Below are 16110 nucleotides of genomic sequence, written 5' to 3' on the forward strand. Positions count from 1 at the left end.
AAAAATGTGTCTATTAATAATAATATAAAAAAACATGTAATCCTATTTGATACAAAGAACATCTAATTCTAGGATAAGACTTATCACCCATTTGGAAAAAAGAGGAATAAAATAAGAGATTAGTTTAATTTCAGTTTAGGCCCTATAAAGAATGAAGAATCTTCCTTTAAGACCCCCTAATAACTGAACTAATTTCAGTATCTACCCTCCACACGTTGTTAGGTTCCAGAAGTACAATCACACCCCAAAAAAAAAAGTAATCCAATCGAACGGATCAAAAGTGCTTTATCAGTAGGACCCACATAACAATTCTAATCTATCACAAAACTTGCCACCTGTCGAAAACCCAAAGCTACACACCACACACACTGTTGTCGGCCCCAAATCCCAATCCAATGAGAACGCAGAAAAGTCAAATATTTATAAGATTTACCTTGCCTTGTACATCAACCTGGGCCCACCATTGCCACGTGTCCACATCCCATTCGTCCTTCAAACGATTACCCTTCACCCCTACCATGTGATCAGTTATTTTCTCTCTCTCTCACACGCCCTTCTCTGGACGCAAAAAATTTCACTTTTCTTCTCCTACCCAACTACGTTTCTTTGGATCCAAACACTAAAAAAAAAAACTCGAAAACCCTAGAATTTTTCTCCCTTATTTATTCACTACTCATTGCCACTTTGAGAAAGCTTGAGAGCCCCTCTTTCTCTCCTCCCTTTATGGTGTTCCAATCAGGTGTTTACTATTCCTTCTTTCTTTTTTTGTTCTTCAATTGGTGTATTGTGTTGCAAAAATATATGATTTGGACTTAATTCTTGTTATTTGATTTAGATTTGTGCCTTTTGGATTAATGGGTATTTGGATCTGATGCTAGGTTTTGTAAAAATTGATGTTTTTTGTATCTGGGTCTAGTAGATCACACAGTTGCAGCTATGGGTTTGTACTGAATTAGTGCCTTTTAATTCAATCTTTTAAAAGATCTAGGTGGGATTCTAGGAGGTTTATCTTCTATTTTGATGAGAAAAGGTGAAGAATTTATATGGGAATTTTGATTTGATGTAAATAGGGTTATTTTTGGGTTCTAACAAAATTGAGAAACTTAACTATATGTCAATTGGTTGACATTGGTTTCGGTGGTAATTTTTATTTTCTTGCTTTATGTGATGATTTGAATGAGAATTTAGATGCAGATTTAGTTTGTTCTTTCATACAATATCACTGCAACCAAATGGAGAATTAGGGTTTTCAGTTTAGGTAGGTAATAACTATTAGAATTGGTTTTGAGAATGAGAATTCAGATCTGATATGCCCTCAGGTAGAGGGTGATTATGGTGAGCTCCTGCCTTAGGTTCAAGTGGATCTTCTTTCAGGGATTCTTCGTTTCAGTTAGAAATTCTTGACTATTTTGCTGGGATTAGGGATTGCAGTGAGGATGGGAATCATGTACTAGTTGGTTTTCCGTGTAACTGATGTGTGTGCATCTGTGTGCGCTTTTGTCCATGCACGTTATAGATTGTAATTTTTCTTGGAAATTTCATCTGTTTAACATTTGCATAATCTACGAGTTTATTTCCTTTTTGTTTTAGGCATGTATTTTAATTTGGGTCACCAAGGATTGCTTGCAGTAGCTAGTCATTGCAATTGTCAATTTGAAGAATTCTTGATGGTTTATTTATTTAAGTTGTAATTAGATTTTGGACTATGTTATTGAGATCTTCTTGAGCTAATTATCTTCCTTAAGAATTTGATAATCCTAATGTTGCTTCAATCATGATAGGCCACGTCAATTGAACATTGTGACCCTAGCATTACTCGACGGAAGTTTAAGCAATTGAGCCTTTTGTTGTGGTCTGTTATTGACTTATTGTAACTGTCAAGGACTTAGAATAGACTAGTGTCTGCAACTGTTATGTGTACTTGCACCTATCAAAAAAAAAAAAAAACCTTTTATTTGTACTTGTGTGTTTATGCAGTTCAGTGGGCTTTGCTGTTTCAACCGAATGACTTCTATGCTGATTCTCCATTTCCATTGCAGTAGGGAAGGCATGTAAGCTGTTTGAAGTTTGAACCTCACTATAATTGTGGCTTTGACTAGCGTTTCCATCTTATTGGTTCTTTTGGTGCAAAGAATGGGTAAATGCAAAGGTTGTGGAAAATTAGGAAGAATGGTGCCAAGGGGTGGATCTGTAAGTGCTTATGACTCTGCTCTTCTGTTGTCTCCTGTTGTTTCTGTTTGGGACTGCATTGTTCGTAAAATGAGGTATTCCTTCAGACCTGAGTGGGTGTAGTTATCAGGGCCATCACATTATAATATTAGTTTTTTATACTATATTCTATTAGAATTTACTTAGTATTAATTAAAGAAAAGAAAAGAGGGAAAGAACAGCTATAGGGAAATGTATACATTTTGAGGAATTTACTCAAATAGTAGTGGAGCAAAGGCACTAAGTAGGTTAGTAGTTAATGGATAACATGGGGTGTAATAAATTGCAACCTGTTGTGAGAAAGGGGAAGAAGAAACAGGTGAAGGATGAAGTCGATCGAATGAAACAGGCTGAGAAGAAAAAGAGGCGCTTGGAGAAAGCTCTGGCTACTTCTGCAGCCATCATTTCTGAATTAGAAAAGAAGAAACAGAAAAAGAAAGAAGAGCAGCAGAGGCTTGATGAAGAGGGTGCTGCAATTGCTGAGGCTGTTGCTCTACACGTCTTACTTGATGAGGAATCAGATGATTCATGTAAGATTGTTCTAAACAAAGATGATGGGTTCAACTCTTGGGAATGTCCTGGTAATATTGACCTCTTTGTGAGTGGAGGAACAGGCTTTCCTTATCAGGATTCTGCCAAGCACTCACTTGAAGGGATTGGGTGGGTGTCTAATGCTTATAGATCTGGATGCGAGTGTGGTAGCTCAGTGGGCAGTGACTGGTCACTTGCATCTGGACCTTTTGCAAGGGATCTTCCTGCCTCATATTTTGAGGAAGCAGGTTGGGGGACTACAGGATTCTCTGCTGGTCTCATTGCGGCGCAGGCGGTTTCATCCCTCCAGATTGCAGAGGATGCTCATGAAGACGCAATTGTCCTTAATGGAATGCTAAGAGAGTAGAATGATCATTCAATCACTTGCCAAGAGTCTTGATCATACATCTTAATAATGGCTGTATATAATTTTCATGAATGTGTTCTTTGTCATTCAGCAGCTACTCGTGTTTGTGTTGCTTCCAGAGTACTGAACAATGTTTGAAGTGTCACGCCCGCTCTCATGATTTTTTATTATTATAATCTGTTGTCATATATCTCTAGAGGATGCAAGTTTTCCCATTGTTGACTATTGTCGTCACCCGGAGACATCAAATAGGCCCGTTATCTTGTTTGTCTGCGTGGAGTGATTCTTATTTTAGTGTCTTGCTGTATTGAACTAGTATTGCTCCATCCTGAATCATTATATTAAGATCCTTTTGTTTTGCTTTATGAATATTCCAAATTCACAGCAAACTCATTTTGATTTTATCAAGCTTTATCAATTATGAGATCAATTTCTGGTGCTAATTTCTTTTTTCCCCCTTCACCTCCATTCATTTACCGTACCAAAATTTCTGGATTACTTTTATAGTTTAGTGACGATTGTGTAAAACACTAACAAATACCATATCCAAAAAAAAGTACTTTATTGATTTGTGGGGTTTATTATTTCACTATCATGTAGTGGGATTAATTATTTAATTACATTTAACTCAAAACAAGAAGAAGTCTTAATCCTCCTGACTATTGGGGTCGGCAATAGATCATCCTTAACAAATTAGTTAGAGTTTGTCATATATATATATATCCTTTTCGTGCCTTCTATTCTATCCGAAGAAATATTTTCTGTTACTTTTTTAATAAATAAGTAATTTTTAGTATTTATATTTAACTATTTTTTTTAAGAAAGGCACAAATTTTCTCTTCAATGTTTAAAGAGAGGAATGGCCCGCCTTGTGGCGAACGTATGCCGGGACAAAAATTATGAGTGTGTTTTCTTCTCTTATCTTATGCCGTTTAAAGCGACTGGCTGGACCACCTCTTTACTCCCTTTCAAACCATGTGCGGGAAGATATGGGTTGGTTAACCTTTAAGGTTCATGCTAACTGATTGGATGAGAGAAGCATGTGAGGAATGTAGAGCCACTGATCTGGACCATCTGCTATACAATACGACTACTTTTTATTATTAAAAAAATAAAAAACTTTCCGGGACCATTGGATTATTTTTTAGAGGATTTACGTCATTCATTTCTTCTTTCTTCTTCTTTGATTTGATTTGTTTCTGCATAAACTAAAATCAGTGAGTACATAATTACATATTCGCTCAGGCTAAGCTGTGGAACAAAAATTAAGGTACATATTTACTCCCATTGCGTCAAGGGAAGCATTGGCATCTACCGATGCTGGGGACCCTTGAAACTAGAGATTAAACATGAAGGATTGCAAAACGAAAACTCATAGAATTCAATTTTCTATAAGCAGGGTTGAGAAAACGCTCAATAGTCGCAAAGCTTGTGTCAATTGCATATGTAGCCAGAACGACCTTGGACACTCGAAAATAGAGATTACTCGGGTATCCATGTTCAGTGCTGTAGTGTAGTAATTTCATTCTTGACCAAGGCCACATTACATTATTCTTTTTCCTACAGACTACAGCCATCTGATCCAAGACTCAAGAGCCACTTCCCAGTACAACCGAAGACTTGGTTCTTCAAATATTAAATTCCATAACAGAGATTTCTTAATCTGCCACTCTGGCACATGATATATGCGTGTAAAGTCGATGCTGATAACCACATACATCTGATGCAAGCAAGAGTCTATGAACTTAAATGGGCATGCATAAGCCAAGAAACAAATTGAATTAGAAAGATTATATCCATACAAATAGGTCTACATCTAAATATCTAATTGCAGACTTACAAACAGCATACTACACAGAACCTTGCCCCAACCACCATACGAGAGCTTCAAGAATGCGTGGAAATCAATTCATCCTGCCATATATGGTGAAAAACGCTATAAGATGGACAGTCTTCTGTGCTTTAGTCCTTCGGGGGCATCACTGGGCAGAATGTAGTTGATCAACAAATGGAAATTTTACATTGATACAGAATGAATAAATGTCAATGGCCTTCGCCAACTACACGTAGTAGTTACACAACAAAGATGACTTTGGAATATACCCCTCACATGTCATACCGTGACTGTGAATTTTGCCAAAGAGGTGATTTATCATCATGTTGCTGTTGCAACCGACTTGCACCCTCATCCTGATTCTCAATTTCAGAGCTACTAGATGGTTTAGCACCATCTGTGATGAGGTTTTTAAACCAAGTACCTCGAAATCTAGAAGAAGTGCCTCTGCTTGAATTTTCCGGTGACTCAGAGTCAGGAGCACTTGTGGTATTGTTAGCAACTCTCACAATAAACTGGTAGGCCACTTTGCTTGCCGATACAATTTCTGTCTTGGCTTGTCTCAACTGCAATAACCCAGAAAATTATCAGAACTAATGAACCTTCTTTTCTTAAGGACCAGAATCTAAGACAGACCCCAACCTGCAGTACCCACTACTTATAAACAAGCAATGAAACTGGGAAAAAAACAGTTGTAAATTTAATCCAAAATGAAAATATAAAGATTCAAATTTGTTTCTTAAATGGTTATGTTCCATCTGATTATTTATCCACATTACCATGCCATTTTGAAATTGCTCCATTGGAGCATGCCAAATATAAGTTCAGTACATGCATCAAGTTGTAGGAAACTTCACACTAAGCACATTAACAATGAGATATCCACTACATTTTTAAATAACAACGGAGAATTTATTTAGTATAATAACAAATACAATACCCATGTGGCCAATTAAAATCTAGAGGTCCACAATACATAATAGTTTGCACATACATAGTCCACAATGTACCACATACATAAATTGATAGGTCCACAATAGGTCCACAAAGCCTGAACTGAATAACTCATGCCCACAAATAGTTTGCACATGTGAAAATATAAGTACCATTTGTATTTATAAAGGAACCATAGCAATTTAATCAAGTGCCCATCAACCAGCATAAATGATGCAGAGATAACAAATTATTTCAGCAGACTCTGACAATAACAAAATGAATACAAGCTTCTCACCCGCAGTGCCGTATTTCCAGCAACTTCCATGGCAGCATCACCAGCATTGGCAAAACGATTAACCCAACCTGTCAAAAGTAGATGTAAGAATATGCACTTCATGTTAATATGCAAAAAGTAATTGTTCTCTTTTCAAATACAAAAGGCACCCACAGGGGGAAAAAGAAGAAGAAGAAGAAGAAGAAGAAGCACTCAGGTGATAAATTCATAACCCAACTAACTTCTCTAATAAAGCTATTTAGCCTTCTCATATTCCTCGAGCTCCCTTCTCCTTCTTTCTTAAAAGAAAAGACCAAAAGAATAGATGACCAACAAATTCATTATCAATGCAGATAATTGGTTTCTTCATGTCAAGTCTGTCACGTAGCAAATTGTCTAACAAAGCAATTTTAGTGGATCTAAAGTAATGCAAACACACAAATGCCAACACACACACATTTTAAAAGCAATGGTTCAATGCACATGCATGCTAAAATATCAATGTATATTAAAGCAATCAGATTGAAAGATGAGTAATAAAATCAAATGAGAATTTTTCTAAGATATAAAATGATTTGCTGCAAAATGTGGACATGACATGAATTGAGTAGCCTACTTAAAGACTTTCATGTAATATGTGAATTGAAGAGAAGGAATTCCTATAAAATCCAGACAGCTTTGTGTAAAACCTTGAGAGTTTGATTTCCTGTGTTTAATCTTTTCTTCTTCTTCTTCCATCACTGTTTTAATAACAAACAACCATCACATTCCTTTTAAGATTCTATTTTTCCTCCTAGCCTAACGATCCCTATAATTGTTAAACATCAAACCCCAACTCAGAAGCCTTCAAAAGCTTAACAAGAATCTTGATCTAGTGTTGAATTCTTAAAACCCTGCATCATATTTAGTATCAAAGCCCACTATTGCTTTCTGTCCTGCATCATTTAATTATCAAGTTTTGACCAATTTTAGGTTCTTGTAGTCCAAGAAACTCACAAGTGGTATGCTAATAAATAAACAAGAGTTATGTATTTCTCCAATACATCAGCAATAGTACATGGGATCTAAAATAGTTGATTTTTATACAGTAGGTCCAAAATACTCCATATCTGTTTCTTAATCATAAGAGTTGTAATGAGGACTATTTCTGTGATTGACTATAGGATTCTTGTGAGGTGGTTCAACAAGAATGCAATCAATAGTAGGAGACAAATCATAATTCAATGACAAAAATGAGCAATAAGGGATGGTGTTTTCACAAATGAGGAAAGAGAAAAAAAAGGAAGATGGCTCTAGATGTTCACAAAACACCCTACTGCAGGTGGTCTTCGGGAAAATTCTAATTCTCAATAGTCAAGCCAAATGCAAGCAATCAAGGCATATGTATATCTTGGTGTTCTTCCACCCATGCTAACCAGGATCAATTAAAAAAGAACAGGCAAGACATGTATCAATATAGAAAGTTATTTGTCAAAAAATAAAAGTATCAATATAGTAAGTCACCGAATAAAAGGAGGTTGTCAACACACACTATGTAAATCTTCCATTTGCAATAACATTTTGATGCACCATAAAATTGTGCATTCAGCATTTGCATTAAAAAGGGATAATACACTGCTCTTAATATTTCAAACAGTAGATAAAAGTCAAATGTACTATTAGCCAAGCAATCCTGAGTTGCACAAATACACATTTAAAAATGAAAACACATAACAGAAAATTTAATCCTAGCTGAACTTTACCTATCAAAAAAAAAAAAAAAAAAAAAAAAAATCCTAGCTGAACTTTACCTGGAAGCTTCTGCACTCCAAGCTTATCACAAAACTCATCACAAAAGTGATTGCAGTTTTTTGCCAACAAGTCATATGAATTTCCAGGCCATTCTCTACTAAGTTCCCTCAAGATCTGATTTACCTTTAATATTGAACAGTTTGTTTTTCCAAGAACAATGCATTCACGATATGTATACATTGGATTTTTCTGGGAAGGGCAGCTGAAAACTCCAGTTCCTTGTTCACAGAACCCAAATGACCATTCATCATCTCCATAAACCTGTTACATACAGCATAAAGGATCCAATTACCTCTACAAGAATTTCTTGTCATCATAATTCGGAACCAGAAAAACAAAAACATTTAAGAATATCTGTGAATACATATGATAATAACATACTAATACTCAAGCCAAGAAGCTCAACTGGTATCTCCTAGTGTTTCCAATGGAGATATCCAAGGTTCAAATCCCCCCTCCCCCATTGTAAATATCAAATTATCAAAAAATAACATACAAATACTGAAAACCAAAGAAATGGGGGGAAAATAAGAAAGATTTGAGATACACACAATGACGGCATTACAAACTCAGTAAGGTATAACCAATAATCTTCAGAGCCTCGAATGGTTAACCTCCCACACTTATCCCCACCCCCACCCCCCCCCCCCAAAAAAAAAAAAAGAGAGTAATAGAAACAGTATTTACTGTTGAAAAACATATGCTCAATATAGAGTTTGCGATTTAAATAACGCTTTTGGATTAACAAAGAAAATTCGGGATTTTCATCTAAATAAAGAAATGATTTGATAAAAACTAAGTTTTTCTCAGCAATCAAGGCCAAGCTTCCTATTGGGTCTCACTTACAGGTTAGTTTTGACATATTGCATAGCACTTTGTCATGCAAAACTAGGCCTATGGGGAACTTAAAATTTGTACAAACATCCAAAAAGATAGTAAATATGTCCTCAGTCTTTGCTTTTGAAGATTCATGGAACATGATGTACGATAAGAGCCGAAGGCCTTATCAATAACTTCACAACCAAATAGAGGTCAGCAGCTGCATTTCTTCACTCAATTGCATGCTTTCTTGGTTTTATCAGTGTGCTGATTATAAAGCAAGTTTTTGACATCATCTTGACGCTTTACCGTGGTACTTTAAGCACACGTTTGTGGATAAGAGCAATTCTATGTTCTTTTAGTATGTAGCCATTTGGTTACATAAAGGGCCGATGCATCAGTAACACCGGAGCTATACTGATTGCAATGACTATAGATGGCAAAAGCACCATCCAATGTGCCAAATCATTGTTTCTGGAATCATAAGCCGACATTTGTTCAGCGAAAACATTATTCTTTATCACCAAACAATCTATATCAACCTCACATCTTTATATTTTAGCAAAATACCAAACTATAAAGATAGCTGTTCTTCAAGATTTGCATATTGCATAAATTCCTTTTTTTCTAATTACGCAAACTCCAATGAACTAACTAAGCATACTCAAACACATACCAAAACAATGAACAAAAACTCCTCAAGTATTGAATTGAACTCATGGTTTGAAAATTCACACCTACGCATAGCAAAACCCTAGATCACTGCAAAATCAATCAATATACATACATACAGAGATTGAACTATCATACACAACAAAATTAAAGAAAAAAATTCCAAGAACCAAAACTATAACCCAAGATCTCATCTGCCATTACAGAACTCCATCAGAGAGAGAGAGAGAGAGAGAGACCTGGACAGCGCTGTGGAAAATGCCACCAAGGCCAATACCGTCCTTGAAGATCTTGTTGATCTGAAGAATGGTGCTGTTGGTCTTGTCCGATCCACTATTCGTCACATCGTACACATGCAATCTCACCTCCACCTCCATCGTCATCATCATCTTCTTCTTCGTCTTCTTCTTCACGAAGAACTCGAACTCTAACCCTACCCCTAACCCTAATTCTAAACCTTAGCTCCTTTTCTCTCTCTCTCTCTCTCTCTAAACTCTAAACACTAGCTTTTTTATGAAATGAAATGATTCAATTCAAGAACTCTGTCAGTGCGAGCCAGAGCTTATTAACACTTTTTCCATTTCCGCTTTCAATTTCTTTTCAGAGGAATTGATTTTTTTTTTTTTTTTTTTTGGAATCGCCTCGATATGCTAAACTCTGTCTACAATGGTGTGAGCAATTTTTTTTCACTCTGAATTTTGGCCTAACTTTCAAAAACAGAAAAAAGTTGTGCTGTTATTTGCAGGTATGTTTAGTTTTAAAAAATTCCTTTTTCTTTTTTTGATGAACTAAAAACCCCCTTTTTCAGTTACTGTTGGTAGGAAAAATATGTAATTCCCTCTAATTTTGACTTGTTTTTAATCTACTACTTTTTAACTGTCAAAACCTAATTTGTTATTACCTTCTCAAAAAAAAAAAAAAAAAATTTGTTATTAAGAAAAAAAAATTAATGCATGCCAATGAGGATTTGTATTAACTTATGCAAAAATTTCTGTCTATTTTAATATAAGAACCTATTTTTTATATTTTACACACTCACTTTTCAAAACACCTCATATCATAGTTATCAAAAAAAAAAAATCATATTATATTATCTATTTCACACTACACATTTCATTAAAATATTAATTTTTTTAATTATTTCTCTTTTTTTTTTTTTCACACAATGATAACCACCCTTCACTATTTTCCTTCATACTCAAATACATTAAAAAAAATAAATAAATAAATGCAAAATGAATAGTATTAATATAAATTTATATAGTTATAGTAGCAAACTCGTAATTATGTACGGACTTATGTGGGCCATTTTTAAGTAAAATTATGTAAATTTTACACATTATTTTATTATACACTAACTAATGTGAGTTCTCTAAATATTGCTTTATGAAATATTTTAAAAAAAAATTAATGAGAAAAGAAAAAATTGATTGATTGACAACATTTTATATTTCTCATAAAAGTAATATCAAAACTTTCTTAAATTTTTCTATTAACAAATTGTCTAAAGGTACTTATTAAGCTCTTTTTTTCACTTTAATTTATGTGTATTTAATTTTGTATAAATTCCTTCAACTATAATTTTAATACATTTTACTTTTCAAAATGATGTTATTTTGGTGGATTTAATTGTGTCAATTGTGATGAGTATAACTAGCAATGACAAAAGGTAGGTTTCCTATTCCTTCCCCTCCCACCCACCCTTATTTCAGGAAGGAGTTAACCCCATCCATGGGTAAACGGTAAACCCCACTCTATTAAGGGCAAGGTTGCATGGTACCCGCCAAACAAGTTTAAATTGCCATCTCTAAGCGTAACATAATTTTTATTGGGATCATTATTTACATTATTTTTACAATATACTATCCACAATCTAACATCTTTAGAAGCGGGAAAAAATATATAATATGTTGTGCCTTTAAACATATTCATTAATATATATATATATATATATATATATTTTATGGGAACACAGATCAAAGTTGAAAAAGAGTATCCTAAATTCCCATCCACCAATTTTTTTAAAATAAAAATTAAAAATTAAAAAGTACAGTTTATATTTTATAATTTAACAAAAAAATATATAGAAAAGGAATGGTACGGTCCCATGGATATAAATTGACCAGCTAGTGAAATTACGGAAATAGCCGTTTGAGCATGATTAACTTTGAATTGGATAAAGGGCCCCCACGAAGTGACGCACACCATTAATAATAATGTGAGTAAAAAACACATACAGCTGTGAAGAATAGTGAAATGACGAAAATTTCCTTATAAAATCAAAGTACTAGCCCGCCTAAAAAAGAGGAAGGAAACATTTCCATGTGAGCTGTGTGTGGGGAAAGCATTTTTGCCTCGTTCATGAATCATGATACTAATTCCCCAGAAGAAGTGGGCATCACATGATAGCTAATAATAATGTACTATGTATATGCTAAGCAAAGTTTAAATTATTTAGCCAAAAAGTGGCAAAGTTTATATTTTAATTTTTTTATTATTTGATTTTTTTTTTCTTTTTATAAAGTTTCAAGTTTCAACTATTAACGCCAAGAGTGTAATAACTTAATTGTCACTTCCCTATATATAGAGTGATGGTAATTATCTCCAAAAAAAAAGTTTCAATTAATGCGTTTACTCGTGATAATTGTTCTTAGATACTTATTCAACCATAAGAAATTTTACTTAGTAAACTAACTGAAACTCATAAAAAATATTATTTTATTTTATTTATCTTGAAAATATTTTCTATTATATTTGATTATGTTGATACTTGATAGCTGCTCTGCCAAGAATTTAATGGTGTGCGCAAGTTCTAAGCTCAATGGCGACTCTATAAATTTTTCTTAAGGTATTCCTTAAGAAGTGTGAATTATACAATCTAATAAAAAAATTCATATATTGACAACAACAATAATAAAAAAGCACACCAATACATATAGTTTACAATTGTCTTTTACAAGTTTTCATATTTTGAAATCGTTGTATAATAGCCTCATTATCAATACTATAAGCTAAATCTCTTTCAATGTACACAACCAAGCAATCATTCATCCACTGAATGTAAAACAAATTATAGAGCAAAATTTAATTTTGATGGCATAAAAAAAAAAAAAAAAACTGAGGGTGTTTCCAAATTTTTTTTTTGAAGGGTAGACAACTAAAATTTTTTAAATTATTATATATATATAGAAAAAAAATTCAGGTCAGGGTGGGACCACTCTTACCTTAAGGTGGCGCTGCCTTGTCTAAACTAGATACTTTCTTTAACCAATTTTAATGAATTAGATTGACATGAGATGTTTTGACTTTTGAGACTAAAAGAAAAGGAGAAAAGTACCTTCTTCTTTTTTTCTTTTTTTCTTTTTTTTTGTGAAAATACATTTTTTATCCTTATATTTCAGGCCAATTTTCATTTTGATTCATATTTTGATTTTATTACTATTCAAATTCCTAAAGACAAGAAATCAATTTTATTTTAGTTTGTGCTGTCAACCCACTTAAAATAAAAACTCTTACTTTGAAGATTTTGGCATGGCACTTCGTCATGCAAAACTGGGCCCAAGGGGAACTCAATTAAAAATTGGACGAACATCCAAAAAGACAGTAAACAGGTCTTCAGACTTTGTTTTTGAAAAGTCATGAAACATCAATGCAGGATAAGATAAGAGGCCAAAGTCCTTATCAATACCTTCACAGCCAAATAGAGGTATGCAGCTCCAATTTCTTCACTCAATTGCATGCTTTCTTGGCTTTATCAGTGCGCTGTAAAGCAAGTTTTTAACTGTGAGAAGCATCTTCTTGACGTTTGTGGATAAGAGTAATTATATATTCTTTTATTAGTATGTAGCCATTTGGCTATTAATTAAGGCGATACTTAAATAAAGGGCCAATGTTTCGGCAACGACAAAGCTATAGATCAACCTCATGTCTTTATTTTAGCAAAATATAAGACTATAAGCTCAGTGGCAGCTTCAAAACTTTTGTCTAGAGGGGTCAATAATGACGGAACTAGGAATTTGTTGGTGGGGGATAGGCGAGTAAAAAATAAGATGAATAATTTTTTTTTTTTTTTTTTTTTGATATATACAACTTCCATGTTATATATAATACAATTATATTGTACATTAGTCTAAAAAGTTTTTAACAGTTTAAAGATCTTTAAGACAACAATCATTGGATGCATAAACAAATAGAATTAAATAACTAATCATACATTTTTAACAAATTAATAATAACTTATTATATTTCTAAGTTATATCAATTGAATAAAAAAAATAATAAATAAGAATAGTAACACACTCAGGAGTAGGGTTGAGAGTGTTAAACTACCGATTATCCCAAAAACTTAAACTATTGGGACATGATAAATTTAATTATTTAACTACATACATTGAATAGAGTAAGCGTGAAACTAAGAAAAATAATACTCTAATAATAAAGTTTTGCTTTTGAAGTGTATGGTTGGTCACTCTCTTTGAATTGGAGTAAGTAGTAAAATATTTATTAGACTTGGAAATGTGTAGAGCACTTATTAAACTACTTGATTGGACACAGAGAAAAACTAAGGATCATATTCAAGCTTATTTTAATTGGACTTAACAAAAAAATTAAGGTAAGGGTGTTCAAATTTTTTATTGTAGGGATAAAAAAATAAATAAAAAAATATATAATTTTTCTTTTGGGACCAAGTCAGGGGGTTCATTTGAACCCCCTGGGTTGGTCATGGAGCTGCCCCTGTATAAGCTAGCAGTACTTCAAGATTTGCATATTGCAAAAATTCATTTTCTAATTATGCATACTTCGAAGAACTAATTAAAAACACATACCAAAACAATGAACAAAAACTCCTTCTTATATATGTATTGAATTGAACTCATGGTTTGAAAAATCACACCTATGCATATCTCGAGCAAAGCAAAACCCTAGATCACTACAAAATCAATCAATATCAATACATGCATACATATATACAAAGATTGAACTTGTGGATTTATCTAACATGTTATGCAATAATCATACATAACAAAATAAAAAACACTCTAGAAATATTCACCAAAGTAAAAAATTCCAAGAACCAAAACCATAACACAAGATCTCAACTGTCATCACAGAACTCTATAATACACTTGAGAGAGAGAGAGAGAGAGAGAGAGAGAGAGAGAGAGAGAGAGAGAGAGAGAGAGAGAGAGAGAGAGAGAGAGAGAGAGAGAGACTTGGACAACGTTGTGGAAAATTCCACACTTTGAAGATCTTGTTAATCTGAAGAATGGTGCTGCTAGTCTTGTCTGATCCACTTTTCGTCACATTGTATATATGCACTCTCATCTCCACCTTCATCTTTATCGTCATCATCATCTTCTTTTTCTTCTTTCACGAAGAACTCGAACTCTAACCCTAACCCTAACCCTAACCCTAATTCTACCTTAGCTCCTTTCTCTTTCTCTCTTGGTCTAAACTCTAAACTGCAAACACTCACTTTTGATGAGACTAAAAAGTAAAAAAATGAAACGATTCAATTCAAGAACTTTGGCAGGGCGAGCTAGCCAAAGCTTATTTTCACCTTTTCCATTTTCACTTCAATTTTGAGAGGAATTGATTTTTTTTTTTTGAATCGCTTCGATATGCTATACTTTGTCTACAATGGTGTAAGTATTATTTCTCTCTGAATTTGGTTTCAAACCAAAAAAAGTTGTCTTGTAATTTGCAAGTATGTTAGTTTTTAGTATTTCTCACATTTTTTTTTTAGGTGGCAGATGATAGCTTAATCTTTTGTAAAGCATCTTTGGAGGAATGTGCTTCTTTACAAATTAAGATTGATTGGCTTGTATGACAAAGTTTCTAGCCAACAATTAAACAGGACAAATACATCTTTATTCTCTAGCAAAAATACCCTAGATGGCATTCGGAAGGAGTTCAAATCTAAAGATGAGGCACAAGTTATTCGCCAACTTACATGAAAAGTATCTTGGCCTACCTTCGTTTGTGGAAATATCTAAAAATAATACATTTTTGGATCTAAATGAGAAGTTGGCTAACAAATTGATGGGGTGGAAAGAGAAGTTACTATTATAAGTGGGGAAGGAAATTTTAAATAAAGTTGTAACTTAAGCGGTTTTGACATACACAATGAGTTGTTTTAAGATTCCAAAAATTTGACACCTGCTAGTATTAAAAATTGTTAATAGTAGGTAAAAAAGTAATGTCAACAGTAGTCTAAACAAAAATTGGTACAAACTTGTCAACTTAACTGTTGTAAAAAATATTATATATATATATATATATATATATATATATATTTTTGTGTGCGGTATTAAGCACTACTCTCGAACTGGTAAGTGACTTAAGCCCACATCTTGAGTGGAGATTGGCAGGCCACTCTCTCCCACTTCCTCTCTGTCATCCAGACTGGAATTGCTGCACCCAAAAGCCAACGGATTTAATTAATAAAGCATATAAACATGTCAAGTTAAACTAGGGCCCTCTGAGAAAGACGAAATAGATGGTGTTGATTGTTGTAATTTTCAGCAAATGTTGTTGCAGTCCTGTAAACCAAGCCTTTCGGGTTGTTAATTTGTTTGTGGGTTGATACATTGGGTTGGGTTCTAATTTTTTTTAAGCTTTTTTTTTTTAGAACATCTATATATATATATATATATATATAACCGAAGCTTTTGAACC

General features: G+C 33.6%; 2 protein-coding genes across 4 annotated transcripts; one reads left to right on the top strand and one right to left on the bottom strand.

Annotated features, from left to right (window-relative positions):
- Positions 1-519: 519 nt before the first annotated feature.
- Positions 520-3471, top strand: LOC126700585 (uncharacterized). Of its 3 annotated transcripts, none has more exons than XM_050398776.1 (2): positions 520-739; positions 1978-3471. In XM_050398776.1, exon 2 carries the CDS (start codon positions 2468-2470, stop codon positions 3104-3106), a length of 639 nt encoding a protein of 212 aa, XP_050254733.1. In that variant the 5' UTR covers positions 520-739; positions 1978-2467; the 3' UTR covers positions 3107-3471. The 3 variants fall into 3 exon arrangements, with proteins under 3 accessions (XP_050254733.1, XP_050254735.1, XP_050254734.1); XM_050398778.1 differs by having other exon boundaries at positions 1983-3471; XM_050398777.1 differs by having other exon boundaries at positions 2040-3471.
- Positions 3472-4851: 1380 nt separating this feature from the next.
- On the bottom strand, positions 4852-10178 carry LOC126698606 (uncharacterized). The gene is made up of 4 exons (XM_050395954.1): positions 9672-10178; positions 7941-8202; positions 6172-6239; positions 4852-5506 (listed from the first exon to the last, which is right to left on the bottom strand). Exons 1-4 carry the CDS (start codon positions 9819-9821, stop codon positions 5213-5215), a joined length of 774 nt encoding a protein of 257 aa, XP_050251911.1. The 5' UTR covers positions 9822-10178; the 3' UTR covers positions 4852-5212.
- Positions 10179-16110: the final 5932 nt, after the last annotated feature.

This window comes from Quercus robur, chromosome 9, assembly GCF_932294415.1.
Source record: "Quercus robur chromosome 9, dhQueRobu3.1, whole genome shotgun sequence".
Lineage (NCBI taxonomy): Eukaryota > Viridiplantae > Streptophyta > Magnoliopsida > Fagales > Fagaceae > Quercus > Quercus robur.

Coding starts and splice junctions, on each gene's coding strand:
- LOC126700585 (XM_050398776.1), top strand. CDS start 2,468: ATGGATAACATGGGGTGTAATAAATTGCAACCTGTTGTGAGAAAGGGG.
- LOC126698606 (XM_050395954.1), bottom strand. CDS start 9,821: ATGATGATGACGATGGAGGTGGAGGTGAGATTGCATGTGTACGATGTG. Junction 8,203..9,671: donor TTTTCCACAGCGCTGTCCAG/GTCTCTCTCTCT, acceptor TGTATGTAACAG/GTTTATGGAGATGATGAATG. Junction 5,507..6,171: donor CTGGAAATACGGCACTGCGG/GTGAGAAGCTTG, acceptor GGGTTATTGCAG/TTGAGACAAGCCAAGACAGA.